Below are 18,430 nucleotides of genomic sequence, written 5' to 3' on the forward strand. Positions count from 1 at the left end.
TATCTTAGGACAGCAGGATTCGAACCGATGCTACTTGTTTGGAAGTTGGGTATATCAACAAATAGGCCATGGAAACCACAACAGCGAAATGACTATTCGATCACAAGTAATCAAATACCCTTTCATCATATTCGCTTGCCTCTCACTCCATTTATGGCAACTTCCATTATGTGTTCCCTGGGTAAGTACAGATACTTTGCTTTTAACTTCTGTGTTCCTCACCAGCACTTTTGCTCATCGCCGATACATATGAACACCCTTTCTCCCATATTACTTGTCTCTGTGTCTTCGCTTCACGTGTTTTCCTCATTTGTATAACATATAGCTAGTATATGAACATTATTCACCCAATGAATAAATCGGGGGCATAAAGACGTCAGAAGTGTGTCCCTTCTACGATATCTGTTGGGGATGAGAGAGCTTGGGAAGTGAGTCAGTTGTTGTTCGCTGATGATACAGCGCTGGTGGCTGATTCATGTGAGAAACTGCAGAAGCTGGTGACTGAGTTTGGTAAAGTGTGTGGAAGAAGAAAGTTGAGAGTAAATGTGAATAAGAGCAAGGTTATTAGGTACAGTAGGGGTGAGGGTCAAGTCAATTGGGAGGTGAGTTTGAATGGAGAAAAACTGGAGGAAGTGAAGTGTTTTAGATATCTGGGAGTGGATCTGTCAGCGGATGGAACCATGGAAGCGGAAGTGGATCATAGGGTGGGGGAGGGGGCGAAAATTTTGGGAGCCTTGAAAAATGTGTGGAAGTCGAGAACATTATCTCGGAAAGCGAAAATGGGTATGTTTGAGGGAATAGTGGTTCCAACAATGTTGTATGGTTGCGAGGCGTGGGCTATGGATAGAGATGTGCGCAGGAGGATGGATGTGCTGGAAATGAGATGTTTGAGGACAATGTGTGGTGTGAGGTGGTTTGATCGAGTAAGTAACGTAAGGGTAAGAGAGATGTGTGGAAATAAAAAGAGCGTGGTTGAGAGAGCAGAAGAGGGTGTTTTGAAATGGTTTGGGCACATGGAGAGAATGAGTGAGGAGAGATTGACCAAGAGGATATATGTGTCGGAGGTGGAGGGAACGAGGAGAAGAGGGAGACCAAATTGGAGGTGGAAAGATGGAGTGAAAAAGATTTTGTGTGATCGGGGCCTGAACATGCAGGAGGGTGAAAGGAGGGCAAGGAATAGAGTGAATTGGAGTCATGTGGTATACAGGGGTTGACGTGCTGTCAGTGGATTGAATCAAGGCATGTGAAGCGTCTGGGGTAAACCATGGAAAGCTGTGTAGGTATGTATATTTGCGTGTGTGGACGTGTGTATGTACATGTGTATGGGGGGGGGGGGGGGCCATTTCTTTCGTCTGTTTCCTTGCGCTACCTCGCAAACGCGGGAGACAGCGACAAAGTATAAAAAAAAAAAAAAAAAAAAAATAGAAAAGGAAAACATGATAACAAGGTAGGTAATGGGATTATAAATGTTCGGATTTGGATTAAGTTCACTGTCTCCAGCTGGAGGACTTGTGTGAAATGAAATATTACAGGAATAAGCAGGAGCTAAAGGAAGGCTGCAACGAGGGAGTCTCCGTCGGCAGCAGCTGTGCAGAAAGTTGATGAAGACAGATGGAAAAAGTCACACGTAAAAGTACAGATTTTCCTTGTTCAAGTTCAGCTCTACTCATTCAGGTTCAGCTCGTTACGTCAGTTCGTCTTTGAACTATAAGACTTTCTGGTTTTGTTTGTCGTCAGCCAAGCTTCCTCCCTGAAGAAGAGAAAGTGTCACTTTTCATTTCCTGGTTAAGACTCTAAGACCCACCCGTGCCTTCCTCTTGGCGAAGTCTTTGTCCTCTGGACAAGAATCTGCATCTCTCCTGATCATCGTAGATTTGACCAACTCAGTGGATTGGCAAAACCCTGAGGGAATGTCGAGGACACTAAACACCTCACCCCAGGTCCTCTGGGAACCCTGGGTGAGCCAGCTTACCCAACCATACTCACATGTGTGAAGAAGTAATAGTAGACTTTGCCGCCAGCTTCCGCATACAGGTAGGCGAAGAGGTTGGAGGGGCAGATGAAGAAGTAGTCGCCTACCACATCCGCCACGGCCTTCTGGTTCAAGTAGCCGTCCTCCAAGTTCTCCCAGTCCGTATACTGGTGGAGGTTGGGCAGTGTGGTTAGTGGTATGTGATGACATGAGGTATGAGAACAGATATGATCGGAGATATGAGGTGATATGAGGGAGAGAGAGAGAGAGCTAGAGGCACACCTGGAACAAGATGGCTTCCCTCTCCAGTGGTGACCATTCCTTGAAGATCTCGTTGATAATCTCGAGGAACTTGTCTCTTTCCAAGTAAGAAGGTTCGTCCTTGTCGAAGTAACTGAGGAAGTCGTAGAGCATGAAGTAGGTGCCTGAGGAAGATGGAGCCAGTCAAGAGGAGAGTCTGTATTTGCTCTCACAACCGAAAAAATAGTGAATGAATAAGAGTATGTATGAAATCTTTTTTTAAAAAGATTAGATGCAATAAAAAGGTGACAAGGAGACATAAGACATGAGTCGATATCCACACAATTATTTTCATGTTCCTAGAGATAAATTTTCCCATTTCAGTTGTCTGCTTATTTGTCTATCTACCCATATATCTATAGATCGATCTATCTATCTATGAATCAATCTATCTATCTGTCTATCTATTTCGAGTCATATCATCATTATGTAACTTCATTCTCATATCCACGAGATGACAGAGTTTAGTCTCAGATGCACCTTTTGAGTGAATTATCTTTGCCAAATTAGTTTGTCTAACCCTGGGGCTAATGGTATAATACAACATGAAAAAGATATAGATATTAGCATCAGTGAGCATTAAAGTAACTCATACAGTAAACATACATACCCAATTCCTCGTAGCACATTAACCATCAGACCACAACACATAATGGTACCTGTGTAAAGTATTTGTATCATGTGATGCTTTTAAACAAACTCGCCTCCCAATTGCTTCTTACTGGACACAACTTTTGCATCTTGCGGTAAAACACAGAATAATTCGCTTGCATGATGCAAAGGAATAACCTTTTCTTTTCCTAATATGAGATACACAGTTCACGTTGTGTGTGTTTTGGTATATGTATTACCTACTTCTTTCCATCTGTCATGGGAAATTATTCCTTGTCGTATGATATGGCAAATTAAGGTTTATTTTTGGTGTGTTTTGCATGTGAGTCTGTGTGTGTGTGTGTGTGTGTGTGTGTGTCTGTTACGGGGAGAGAGTTTTACACTCGTGATGACCCCGTCTTTTAACCTTGCATGTATGTACCATGTCTTTGATGCTATGCATTTATGCACACACATGAAAACATACACACACCCCAGCCTAAGTCAGGTACCCATTCATCGACCAGCCCCGAGGTTAGGGCGAATACCTAGGTTGGATGTGGGCCGACTGCCAAGCCCAAGATTATTGCTGTCCCGGAAGATGGTGGTTGGTTATGAAAGTTATTGGATGGAAGGGATCCAGTACTATAAGCTAAGGAAGGGTTTGTAACGGAAGAATTTTTGTTGCTCTATGTAGGTGCTGAATGTTCTCTTTTGTGTGACTTATAGTTTCAAGTTTCCTTTTGAAATAATGGATGACACTGGGTTTGGTGGCCAGCTATGAAGGTGGGTAACGCTATTTCTTTTAGGGTCGTGTCAGACCTCTCTTGTGTAAGGAAATGGCGGGGGAACAGTTTCAAGTACATGCTGGTGTCGTCTCCAACTCGTTCTGTGCGTATGTGACTGGCGTGGGGGATGGTGTGTGACTGGATGAAGCTATCTAAGATGTGGTGTGCGATGGTTGTGTGCTGTGCGATGGTGGAGTGACTGGATACTGTAACTGTGGATACTGTAACTATACGTATGCCTAGATGCCACACCCTGTTGGATACAGCTGTACCGGGAACAGGTAAGCTGAATTGTACCGTCTATATTCTGAGCCAGTTACCTGTCTGATGAAATTTATATTTTGTCATGACTCCCTCAACTATCCCTGACTATCCACATTTTGTCATGAATATCTGAACGGTCCAATATTGTCCGCATTTCATCACAAGCCAACCATTTGTCTGGTTCAATCCATACTTTGTCATGACATATTCATACGTCTCGCACGGTCTATATAGGATCCATATATTGCCATGAGCTAGCCAGCTGCCAGATGCGGTCTATATAATTTGTCATGAACGATATAGATAACCAGAGCACTCAATACTCACACCCTTCCTTGTTAGTTAGTGTTACGAAAGAACATACGATTATAGTGGATGACGCACTATGAAAGACATTTACTAATAAGGTATTGTTTTCATGTAAACTTTTGTTATTTGTTCATTTCTTTCTTAGTCTCCGGGTGAGAGATACACACCCATGATTCATTTATATAAAGGTATGGCTTCAGACCTACTAGTTTTTCTTTTATCATTCCAGAAACTTTCGCAAAACAGTGATAGTAGTATACTGAAGCTTTCTATAGATGTCTGGTTTAGATGAGAACTTCATGAAGAATTGTATATGTAATTCATATCGTTTTCATAAGTCTTCAAAGATCTCTCATGATCATAAGGATTTCAGGTGAAATTTGCAGTAAATGGTTTGGAAAGTTACCTGAAAGTACGTGTACGTTTATGACATACTAAATCACGCAATATACATCTTAAGTTACAGAGAATATCATTTGGATCGTTAGCATAATGAAATCGAATCATAGTCTATAGTCATCCATTTAGGGGGTAGGGGACGCCGCTGGCATACTGAGGCATTCCAGTCCAACGAAATACAAGGGCAACAGCGAAGCGTGGATCGAATGTGAGGCGGAACCAGGCAGAGCAGCTGCCGACTGAATGTAGCTGGAAATCATCTGCCACTGGCGTTCTTGTTGTCAATAATCACTCAGCAGTAGTCAGGTAAGGGAGCATGAGCCAAGGAAGCGCGTCGCTACACTCACCCTCAGGATCGAGACGAACCAAGAGATCTCTCCGAGTGATCTTTGATGACGACGATCGGTCGATTACATGTAATTGTTTGCAGGACTGAAGGACTTGCTGTTTAAAGTATTACGTTATTTCGTATCTTGATAATGAGTCGATCCCTTCCTCTCCTCCACTCTGAGTTTCTCCCCACATGAGTCATCTTATGGAATTGTCAAAAAAATCATCTTCCATAAGAAGTACAAAGTATCCTAATTAACGTCTTAGTATTCTCAAACTAAAGTGGTGAAGGTGGCAGGTCCCACACTGCAATGTCTGTTATCACACGAAATCCCTCTAGTTATACGAAGCTTTCGTGATCAAACATTTGATTACAAAGTTTAGCCGTTTCTTCAAAACGACCTTCTTCGAGGACACATCACTCTGACCTCCTTCAACCAAAACAGGGCTTTGTAGTTCATCGGAGGTAATATCAACCATGTCAAACCCTTAGGATGGGAGGAGTCCATACCGTGGATGCAATAATGTCCCCATTATATGGCTCACTACAAACGACACTATCCAACACTTCACTGGCCTCGCCACATACGCGAACAGACTGGCCTGTATCACCCAGAGTTCGTGACAGCGTTTGTAGAGTTTAATTCTTATCTTACGGATTGATTCTTCTAGCCATCACCTTCATCCAAGACATTAAAGAAGCTATCAACACCGGAATTTCTTAATGATAGCAAAAAATCATTCCATTTTTCACGACATGCTATACACAATGAAGTTACTAACGCATGCTCATCACTGACTATAGTTTCCTGTCTGAATCAATACCAGAATCTAATCAAGTACTGTACTCAGAAGTGAGGAGGTGGAAGAATATATAGACCCACAAGTCACTCATGAACTGGGTCTAATACCCTTTCAAGACTGACGTGTACGACGAGCAGGTTCCGATGCCACTCCCACTGGGGTTCACTAAAGACCCAATGTCCCATGTTCCGATCAAATGTTGAGTTCTCAAATGTGGATAAAGTCTGTTCAGGTCGCATTAGGGAGAAGCAAATTGTCTTGAGTGCGCGCCAGCTTGGCCCTCTGCACGACGTAATGCATGGTAGTTGGTGCGGTTCTATTGGCCTCATTTCCTTTCCTTGACAAGGGTTAATACGCCCCATTTCCGATCGGGTGGAAATAGTGCCCGAGCTTCAAACATTAAAGCCCCTGGATCAGAGTATCATCAACGGCATTTGGCAGCTCACTGCTCATATAACAGAACCCGGCCAGCTTCGGATTCACCCGTTAGTCCAACCACAGGTGCTCCTTTGCCTCGCAGGGGTAGGAAAGAAGTTCCATCGACTTGTAGACCGTCTCCCTACAAGCGCTCGCACACGCATGCCGAGGGTAAACCCCTAATCTTTAGGCATTAGCTGGAGAAAGGTGATCAAAATTGCCCGACCCAATAATCTGCTACACTCATCAGTGTCTAACGCGAGAGTACAGTCAGAAGATCGTGTAGAGGAAGCCTGAGACATTGAGGAAGACCTGAGCTACCTCAGAAATGGAGAGGAGGACGAACGCTCAAAGCGAATCTACTTTCCACCTCCTGCTTCATTTGTACTACCAGTGCTCGAGGGAGTCATCAAATGGCACAGTCAGTCCCTCACTGAGACTCCGCCTGGCCAAACTGTTGTCCTCAGTAAGGAACAACGTCTCTTAAGGGGACATAAAGATCTCAGTTCTGCTTATCTTCGATTAAGTGCTTCCTCAACACGCCTTGTCGTCAAATCAATCGCTTTCAAATATATATATATATATATATATATATATATATATATATATATATATATATATATATATATATATATATATATATATATATATATATATTTTTTTTTTTTTTTTTTTTTTATACTTTGTCGCTGTCTCCCACGTTTGCGAGGTAGCGCAAGGAAACAGACGAAAGAAATGGCCCCCCCCCCCCCCCATACACATGTACATACACACGTCCACACACGCAAATATACATACCTACACAGCTTTCCATGGTTTACCCCAGACGCTTCACATGCCTTGCTTCAATCCACTGACAGCACGTCAACCCCTGTATACCACATGACTCCAATTCACTCTATTTCTTGCCCTCCTTTCACCCTCCTGCATGTTCAGGCCCCGATCACACAAAATCTTTTTCACTCCATCTTTCCACCTCCAATTTGGTCTCCCTCTTCTCCTCGTTCCCTCCACCTCCGACACATATATCCTCTTGGTCAATCTCTCCTCACTCATTCTCTCCATGTGCCCAAACCATTTCAAAACACCCTCTTCTGCTCTCTCAACCACGCTCTTTTTATTTCCACACATCTCTCTCACCCTTACGTTACTTACTCGATCAAACCACCTTACACCACACATTGTCCTCAAACATCTCATTTCCAGCACATCCATCCTCCTGCGCACATCTCTATCCATAGCCCACGCCTCGCAACCATACAACATTGTTGGAACCACTATTCCCTCAAACATACCCATTTTTGCTTTCCGAGATAATGTTCTCGACTTCCACACATTTTTCAAGGCTCCCAAAATTTTCGCCCCCTCCCCCACCCTATGATCCACTTCCGCTTCCATGGTTCCATCCGCTGACAGATCCACTCCCAGATATCTAAAACACTTCACTTCCTCCAGTTTTTCTCCATTCAAACTCACCTCCCAATTGACTTGACCCTCACCCCTACTGTACCTAATAACCTTGCTCTTATTCACATTTACTCTCAACTTTCTTCTTCCACACACTTTACCAAACTCAGTCACCAGCTTCTGCAGTTTCTCACATGAATCAGCCACCAGCGCTGTATCATCAGCGAACAACAACTGACTCACTTCCCAAGCTCTCTCATCCCCAACAGACTTCATACTTGCCCCTCTTTCCAGGACTCTTGCATTTACCTCCCTTACAACCCCATCCATAAACAAATTAAACAACCATGGAGACATCACACACCCCTGCCGCAAACCTACATTCACTGAGAACCAATCACTTTCCTCTCTTCCTACACGTACACATGCCTTACATCCTCGATAAAAACTTTTCACTGCTTCTAACAACTTGCCTCCCACACCATATATTCTTAATACCTTCCACAGAGCATCTCTATCAACTCTATCATATGCCTTCTCCAGATCCATAAATGCTACATACAAATCCATTTGCTTTTCTAAGTATTTCTCACATACATTCTTCAAAGCAAACACCTGATCCACACATCCTCTACCACTTCTGAAACCGCACTGCTCTTCCCCAATATATATATATATATATATATATATATACTCGAAGGTTTGCTACAAAAATCTTTCTCACCGTGTCAAAAGAGGTAGATTCTTCTCCTCTTGGGTCCATTCCCCCTTCTTAATCCTCCTCGTTCTTCCTCTTTACTGGCCAATTACACACATTATTAAGTTGATTACCACCGCTGCCATCCTACTGAGCCCTCATCAATCAATGTATTTAGACCACTTTATTATCTTGATTCTAACCTCCACAATTCCCGCTCCATGTTTCTAGGTAAATAATATTTCTTTGTGTCGCACTATGTTTCTTAACAAATCACCAAACAATCCGCTATTGATGCATTGCTAAACATCCGGTTTCCTATTGTTATCTGTCAGTGACGCTTCCAGACAAATATGTATCTCTCGGTTCTTTGTCTGGTGCCAGGAAACACTAGATAGTCTGCATTACATGGACCATCACATCATTACTTTATTGTTTTTTCTTCACTATTTCGTTGTAAACTTTTAAGTTACGTTCCTTACAAGGTCATCAGGCTCTCTGTAATTGATGCTAGTAGGCCAGAAGGAACTTCCTCTAGTCTGTAACTTTAAAAGTTCCTACGTGAGGCCTACAGTGCAACAGGCCTACAGAGACCTGCGTCTTCGTTCTGGAAATTTCAAGTCTTGTTATGTAATCCGTTGGAGCCGCTGTCAACATGGCTTAGAGGGATTAGTTGTGCTATGTTAACTCCCAAATCACATCTTTACTCACTGTAGCTCCTCCGCTTGGGTACGCGCGCGTCAACCACGGTTATGGGCAATGTTCCACGGTTGATCATATGCTTTTCGAAATCCTGGAACAACAATGGCTTTATGGACCACTTTTATATCCGGCAGGATGTCATTTGTGCTCCGTCCGTGCGCGCGCCACAAGGGGAAGTTTTAATATCTGCGTCGCTGGGAGGAGCTCAGATCGATGTAGAAATCGTCTAAGGATACAATAGCCTGTTGTTATCACGGATGGGACAATGGCTGCCATCTGAACTACAGTGGTGGTGGATATTGATTCTTAAACCCGCTGTGTCCTCCGCCCTCGCGTTACCAATTACTATTGAGCCCAACCGCTCTCATGATACCAATTACTTTGAGTTCCTTCCTTCATCCTCTCGCTACCATTTACTTGCAGTCCCTTTTCTCTCACGCTACCAATTACTATGAGCCCCCTCTACCTCACGGGTACCAATTACTGTGAGTCCCTTCGCCTCTCACTGGCAATTACTGTGAGTTCCTCTCTCCTAGAGCTACTAATAGCTATGATTCCCTCCGCTCTCAAGCTAGCAGTTGCAGTCCTTTTCATTTACAGGCGCACCTGTCCTATAGGGTTGCCTCCGCGCTACTGTGGATCTGATCTTGATAATACGATCCTCCGTCGTCGTAATAGAATCAAAGCCAAGTATAGACGTCAGTAAACTGTTGCTATATGTGTCTCAAGGACTATGCGCGCGGGTGCAGATGGTAACTGAGGCTGTCTATGGGATGATGATGTCTGAGTACATAGAGAATAACGAACAATAGTCAAAGTATAATGACCAATTGTTCGTAACAACTCTTTTTACAAATGCTGGGCAATGCATGCTGATGATTTCTTTCTTTTTTCGTAAATGACTCTTCTCAAAATATTTCATCTTTCGTCCAGTAGACAGTAGCGTCTCTGAAGTTCATGTCAGTAATCAGATGATGCTCTGTGTCGTACCCCTTCACGACGGGACAAGAAATTGACACTCACAGTGGGAGATCGAGCCAGGTCTGGTTCACTGTCGCAAAACTTTAGCAAGTATGACAGTTATATCAATTATCTAGATACCCAGGAGGACAAGGTAGGTCGAGTAGAAACATCACCTCATCGTCAACACTGGGGATGTAATTGCTAAAGCTCGCAGCACCAGGTCAGTCAGTGGATCAGCTGTAACGTGTCAGTTAGACGTGTGAGAACGACATCTATTATCTTTTAGACTCGCGTTGATAGAGCGAACGTAGAATAATTAACCAGTGTCATTTCCGTCATTTTGAGGCTCAAGTGAGGATTCATCATCAACTGCACGCCTCCATAGGGAGGATAGGACTCCATGTCACTACATAAATAGATACTTGTTCATAGGGACAAAGACTGACCACCAGCGAACATCCTTATGCTTTTAAGTACACAGAAATAGCTACCCATGCTCTATTACTGCCATGTACATGAATACTTGAATACAGTTGTTGAAAAGCAAGTGTTCTGTACTAAGGGATGAAAGGAATACAAGAAGATCCTGTATAAAGATACGAAACTGACCGACCGTCCTCAGCAAGAATGGGAGTACTAGCTATGTTATCGTAATGAAATTGTACTAGCCAATACCACAGAGCGAACTCTGGTGTGATGGGTGACAGGCACTTGGGTGAGGTTCCCTGTCCGTTAACGGAAGTTTAAAGGGAAAATCTACCGTAATGTTCTTTGAAATTAGAGCTAACATTGTGTGTCTCCTTCAGTCACTGCTTTACCTCTGGTTTTTCTCGTTCCCTATCATACAGACGTCGTGTCTTGTGGAACACTATCACCAGACGCGGGTTGGTGGCAGTTTTAATTGTACCATCTGTTCTGCTCATTCATAGAAAATGTAGTTTTCACACCATTGTTTTATATTGATTGTTTTAGCCTGAACAGTCACCATGTAATGTTCAGGTACTAGGTGGAAAGTTTGCCTGAAATTCTACATCAGATGCAAAAATATTCTCATGTTCTTGTAATCACGAGGTAGATATGGTGTGGTAGGTCACCAACCTTATGGCTCTTTCAGTTTTCAGTGTATTCTTTTTTGAGGAATTCGACAAACATTTTCTTACTAAGCATAGAAGAGTTTCAGGTCACAGCCTCAGCACTCACCCAACTGTTGTAAGTTTGCCTCCTGGGAGAGGCAGAGAAACTCGCTGTGATGGGAGACTTAAAAGCAAGCAGAGTTATTGCTTGTTTTATAAGTATGTCTCTCTCTCTATATATACTTATTCATCTATCTTCTTGTATATATATATATATATATATATATATATATATATATATATATATATATATATATATATATATATATATATATATATATATATATATATATATATATGTATGTATGTATGGAAAGGATCGCAATTTTGCGCGTGGTCAAGATATTCCGATAAGTCCACGGGGAAAATGAAACACGATGATGTGATCATGACACGAAAGTGCACTTGGGAACTTATCGTGTTTCGTTTTCCCCGTGGACTCATAGGAATATATATATGTATATATTTGTGTGTGTATGTGTGTGTGTGTGTGTGTGTGTGTTACTCCGCAACATTCTAAAGACTCCTTTGGCCCAAGGCTCGTCTATTTAGAGTGGCAGGGGAAATATATATATAGACTCCTTAAGAATGTTAAGCTCTTTGACGAGATCACACTTCTTGTGATGAGACCTTGCCAAAGGCGACTTTTCGCTGGTGATGTCACCTCGATCAGGCGTTCAACATATCTGGCGAGTAGCAACCATGAATGATATAATATTTCGTACCGCAGTATGCGTGCGCAAGTGGCTACAAACTTAACAGATTTATGAACCAGTCTGTTTACAGTGGCTCATGGAGAATACTGATAGACGTGGTGGTGGTGGCGTGAATGGTTCTTGAAGGGAATGGTTTCGAGTGGCACTTGTGGATGTGGTTGTCCGAATGTAGTTGTGGTGTGAGTGGTTGTGTTACATGGCTCGGCCTAAAAAATGTAGTGGGTGTTGGAAACCTCCCGACCCGTGTCACAACTTTATTCCCAACATGGCCAAAATGCAACAAAGTTATGAAAGATGGAAGTTTTTTCCAGCATTCATTTCGGAAGTGGGAGAGGGAAAAAAAAAAAGTTGTCACATCCCATTCATTTCATATGTAATCAGAAAATCATTGAAGACTTGATGTGAATCAGGAGAAGAAACAGTAATTCTGTCATACTTATGCAGTGAATGAATCTAGATGAAAATAGATAAATACTTAAGGAAAAGATAATAGATAGCGAAAGTTTGCAAATCATGTACAGAACACGGACTGTTCAAGACAAGATAGAGACAATGTACACGAGAATAGAATCCGATGGATTTGAAGCCGATATGAATAAATGATGTCATATCGATATGCAATGAAAACGTGAACTGCTCAAAGTGCAAGCCAGACCAGTGTAAGCACCGAGAAATGACAATCAGGAAGATCATAGAAGTGATCACGTATCGGCATGACGTCGGAGTTTGCTGGAACAGTGTGGTGGAACATTCTAGAAGAGTAGCCCGCTGGAACAGCTCGCTGGAACAGCTCGCTGGAACAGTACGCCGGGGGGTATTCTGCTAGAACAGCCTGCTGGAACTGTATGCCAGGGCAATCTGCTAGAACAGCCTGCTAGAAGAGCCTGCTGGAAAAGCCTGCTGAAGCAACCAACTGGAAGAGTTTGTTGAAACAGCCTGCTGGAAAAGGTGTGCTGAAACAACCTGCTAGAACAGGCTCCTGAAGCAAGTGCTGAAGCAATCTACTAGGACTGTCTGCTGGAACAGGCTGCTGGAACACTCTGCTGCAACAACCTTCTGGAATAGCCCAATGGTACAGCCTGTTGGAACGAACTACTAAAAAGAAAAAAAACTTTACAACAACCCGGAAGGACAATCTGCTGGAACTGTGAAGCATATTGCGAAATAGATAGCGAAATATATATATTTTTTTTCATACTATTCGCCATTTCCCGCGTTAGCAAGGTAGCGTTAAGAATAGAGGACTGGACCTTTGAGGGAATATCCTCACCTGGCCCCCTTCTCTGTTCCTTCTTTTGGAAAATTAAAAAAGATCTGAGAGGGGAGGATTTCCAGCCCCCCCGCTCCCTTCCCTTTTATATATATATATATATATATATATATATATATATATATATATATATATATATATATATATATATATATATATATGTATGTATAATTGGCGTAGCGTTACATTAAAAGATCCTGCCAGACGACCTTGTGAAAGAATGGGTCGTCTCAGTCCATGAAACCTCTTTTATACCGTGGGCTTTACGCGCGCAACGTGGAATGCCACAGTGTGCAGTTTACCATGCGGTAGTGAGAGAGAGAGAGAGAGAGAGAGAGAGAGAGAGAGAGAGAGAGAGAGAGAGAGAGAGAGAGAGAGAGAGAGAGAGAGAATTAAGACGGAGCGGAAACCTTGAGAATAGTCTGGTTCCGTTTTCGTGTGTGTCCTTTGTCCTTTGCCCCTCATTAAAGTCCTCTCCTCCTGCTGGGGAAGACCTCCCACTCCCGTTGCTCTAAAGTAGATGACTTAATGCCACTGGACGACCTCTTTATGAATGGCGATATTCTTACGGTCAACATGTAGACACACACACACACACACACACACACACATACACATTGGATTCCTCCCGCTCAAGATTACAGAGCAATGAGAAGTCACCACAATTCTCACTTGAAGTACAGTATCATCAAAGTACTTCTCACTCCAAAGGAGTCTACGTAAGCCTGTTACTGGAAGTAGGGCAGCCTTAGGCTGCAGGTGACTTTAGGAAGAGGTTCTGTGTAACACAAGGATTCTTACATAGAAACTGGATTTGGGGTAAGTAGACAAACGAATATCCTCTTCTGTCCCCATGTACACTTTAGCCAGTCAGTAAGAGGCTCTGTTTCCGCCATTCTGCTCTGTCCTGGAAAACCTCTTCGTCCTACAGCCTATCCATTCCAGTCTTGCTAAATTTGTCTGGTTTTCCCGTATTCATGTCTTTCTGGGTCTACCCCTCTGGTCTTATTCCAATCCAGTGAATCACCGTTTAAAGTATTCATTTTCCCCATCAGTTCTCTCCGTATGTCCCAAACTGTCTCAAAGGAGTGTGGAAAACAGGCAATATACGCAGTATACCTAATACATATAAGTGTGACCCAGGGAAGTGGGAGGTATTTGAGAGAGTATTAGAGAAAAGAACGAGAGATATGATAGGATCATCATTAAGGGAATGACAGGTTGGTTTTACAGAGGAACGACACAAAAAGTCTATGCACTTCGACAAGTTACGGAAAAGACTTGGGAATTTAGAATGATGTTGTATTTACTATTGAAATCTGTTACCGAGATACAAATCGTGGATTTGCCTGTCATATCATGAAGTGAATTGCCTGCTACTAAACTGTAGTAAGAGTACATATGGCTTTCACCAAACCATTGGCCATGACTGTCTCGCTTCGCATCCCCTCACGCCTCAAATAAGGCCTACATCTGCCCTACTCCATTTCCTAAAGGTTCACATGCAAACTCGGAGCGCCTTCACACTAGCAGATATCCCGTACCTACCCTGTTGAATATCCTGTACGTGTCGTCATGATTACCCTTCACCCGTCCACATGAATACTCTTTCCTTGTCCCCATACATGTTATCCATGTCTCACTGAATATCCTTTTCCTGTCGCCATTAATATCATTTGCTTGTCGAGAAGAGGATCCCTTACATGTATCCATGAATGATAACATTAGTAGTTTTGCACTTGCTTTACTAATCATTTCAGGGTACAGATTATGAAACTGTAACAACATTCAGTACCTCCAAGGGCTTATATGTCGAGTTTCAGCTTCGCTGGCAACTGTGTAACATCGCATGCTTTCCGTGTCTATTTATAGTCAGCAGTTTCATTCACCGCTTCGATTGCTCGCTCGAAATGTGTCGTAGTTTACCACATCAGCGCAGGTAAGCAACGACCATCATCATCTAAGAGCTTATAGAGACAATGACAAATATGTAGAAACAAAATTCACTAAACGAAGAGACTTTATACTTAACACTTTTCTTCACACATTTTGAATGCAGGAAAAAAAAAAAAGAATGTTGAAATATGAATTACTTCCAGATTCTTTCATCCTCCTTTTCATTCATGGTTGCATGCCAGCATGCTCCCACACACACACACACACACACACACACACACACGTCACTGATTCTGAGTGCACACTACCGTGTTTTAATCGTTGGATTGCATGGTTGCTCAAGTGCTGGCTGAGAGTAAGTGTTAGCTCAACACACATCGTTGTTTAAAATGTATAGAAAGGGAGGAGATATTGTTTACATGCATTGTATACACACACACACACACACACACACACACACTAACACACATATACTCGAATAATCCGGCGCAAATCTCTCGTTTTCATACCTAAAGAGTGTGTATATACTTGCTCACTTTCCTACCATAGTATCACCTTTTATATATATATATATATATATATATATATATATATATATATATATATATATATATATATATATATATATATATATATATGTATATATTGGAAAGAATGACGATTTTGCAAGCGATCAAGTATATTCCTATGAGTTCACGAGGAAATGAAACACGATAAGTTCCCAAGTGCACTTTCGTGTAATTATCACATCATCATGGGGGATACAAGAAAGAAATATAATTCAGTTGATACACAACTAAAAGACGTAGTTAGGACGCCATCTGATAAACACGTGATTGTCGACAATCACTTGTTTACCAAATGGCGTCCTAGCTACGTCTCTTCGATGTATATTAACTGACTGTTATATATCTCTCTTGTGTCTCCCCTGATGATGTGATTATTACACGAAAGTGCACTTGGGAACTTATCGCGTTTCATTTTCCCCGTGGACTCATAGGAATATATATATATATATATATATATATATATATATATATATATATATATATATATATATATATATATATATATATATATATATATATATATATATATATATATATATATATATATATATATATATGTGTGTGTGTGTGTGTGTGTGTGTGTGTGTGTGTGTGTGTGTGAGAATTTTCTTTTTAGGAGAGGGGGGGAAAGGGAGACAAATATACATATCCTATTTAAGCTAAAAATATATTGTGTGCCTTTGCAGACATCAGGGACGGATGATGGATCAAACATAGACATAAATATTCATCATAGCAGAGGTAGGGCTGAAGTCTTTGTAAGCCAGGAGTCCTGCAGTCTGAGCCATGTACATGATGCCAGGTTCATGTTAGGTATCCATTTCAAAACGCAATTTAGGCTGCAATATTAAGAAAAATGATATGCGTTTCAGGACCTTCTGGTGAAGAATGACTCTGTAAGTACTGGAGAGGGGTTGCCTGTATACATACACACACACACACACACACACACATACACACACACATACACACACACATACACACACACATACACACACACATACACACACACATACACACACACATACACACACACATACATATATATATATATATATATATATATATATATATATATATATATATATATATATATATATATATATATATATATATATATATATATATATATATATATATATATATATATATATATATATATATATATATTCATACAACCACGAGGAAAAATTAAACACGATAAGTTGCCAAGTGCACTTTCGTGTTACGATCACATCATCAGAGGGGATACAAGAATGATATAGAAGACGGAGAACATGCAAGTGTTATGCAAGGAAGAGACGTAGCTAAAACGCCATTGGTAAACAAGCGTTCCTCGTGGATTTATGTACATACTAGATCACGCATATCACTATGACCTCCTGCAATATATGTATATATACGAATAACCAAATAGTGAAGAAAAAAGAAGTATCTCAATTATTTCTATCATGCAAATCTATTTATTGCTTATGCGTGAGCATTGCTGGCTAGAGGAACACTTCCGCTGGGATCAAAACACATATTCATTTGGCCATGCCAGGAATATCCTGGCCATTGCATGTGTATGACGAGGGAACTGAACCCATGTTCTCGTGTTGCAGAGATCGCAGTACAGGCTTCCTGGCTGCGCTGGACCTTCAATAAGTAATTCTCGGGGCGGAGGCTTGTCAAGTGTGCCCAACCCTCACAACTGTTTTGTATGTGTGGTTAACATTTGTGGGTATCTGAGGGAATTTTGCAATCGTGTTGCCCTGTCTTTAGACAACGTATATGTGCCACGTCTTTACTCTCACGTATATACACATCCGCAGTCAGGAAGAGGAAGTATGTTAAGAGGAAGAGAAGGTGGTTAGAAAATAGAGAAGATCAGATAAGAAATGAGACATCAAAGTACAAAAATGCCAAGTTAGATTATCAAACTGTTTCATGAAAAAGTAAAGAAGCCTTGATTGATATAATCGATTGTAAGTTTTCATGATTACCTGATGAGAAAAAATTCCTGAAGCAATAACTCAAGAAGACCTTTATCTTTTAAGACGTCTTTTTCTCTATTTTCTGTCATGGAATAATTGTGTCGTCAGCCACGCGCCACCGACTCCCCAACTTTACTAATGCAACTCAAATTCGTCGTAATGAGACAGACAATCCAATGAAGGTCTTTTATGTTGTTTTTAAAAGTTGTGCCAGAATTCTTTTCCTGGGATTTTCCCTGTGCTCAAAGCGACTGTAACGTGATGGCAATGTAAATTCGTGTTTACTGAGGGATGGTCGCCAAAGCCTGGTCGATATATATATGTTACTAAATGTTTTTCATGATAGTAAATATCTCATTGGAAAACATTACAACATAGAAGGGATTTGAATTTCTGGATAAGGATTATTTCCTCTTCTTCTTCTTCTTCTTCTTCTTCTTCTTCTTCTTCTTCTTCTTCTTCTTCTTCTTCTTCTTCTTCTTCTTCTTCTTCTTCTTCTTCTTCTTCTTCTTCTTCTTCTTCTTCTTCATCTTCTACTTCTTCTTCTTCTTCTTCTTCTTCTTCTTCTTCTTCTTCTTCTTCTTCTTCTTCTTCTTCTTCTTCTTCTTCTTCTTCTTCTTCTTCTTCATCATCTTTTCTCCCTCCTACTCCTCTCCCTCTTTCTCTTGTGTTCTCTCGTAAATCAGTATTATTAACCTGTTCCTTGGAAGACAGGAGACTGGGTTGGGGTCGTGGAACGCCAGGAAGAAGTGCCTCACACCAACGAACTTGGAGTGGTCCTCACCACTCACTCTGGGGTTCAGATCCCGGAAGAGCATTACCAATTATTATCCACAATTTTTCACCTTTTCATTTGATGTTCTTTATGCAGTGTTTTTTCTTGAAAAAGTAGGTGAGATATAATTTGCATGATGCAATCTGAAGGTG

General features: G+C 41.4%; 1 protein-coding gene across 2 annotated transcripts in view; it reads right to left on the reverse strand.

Annotated features, from left to right (window-relative positions):
• The window catches only part of LOC139747477 (acetylcholinesterase-like), a 216,539-nt gene that overhangs the window by 19,053 nt on the left and 179,056 nt on the right, over nucleotides 1–18,430 (reverse strand). For both annotated transcript variants that reach the window (XM_071659845.1, XM_071659844.1), the window contains exons 4-5: nucleotides 2,255–2,397; nucleotides 1,987–2,139 (exon numbers count right to left, since the gene is read on the reverse strand). In XM_071659845.1, coding sequence (XP_071515946.1) covers nucleotides 1,987–2,139; nucleotides 2,255–2,397 — 296 coding nt within the window. The remainder of the gene's footprint in view (nucleotides 1–1,986; nucleotides 2,140–2,254; nucleotides 2,398–18,430) is intronic.

Source organism: Panulirus ornatus, chromosome 68 (genome assembly GCF_036320965.1).
Source record: "Panulirus ornatus isolate Po-2019 chromosome 68, ASM3632096v1, whole genome shotgun sequence".
Taxonomy (NCBI): domain Eukaryota; kingdom Metazoa; phylum Arthropoda; class Malacostraca; order Decapoda; family Palinuridae; genus Panulirus; species Panulirus ornatus.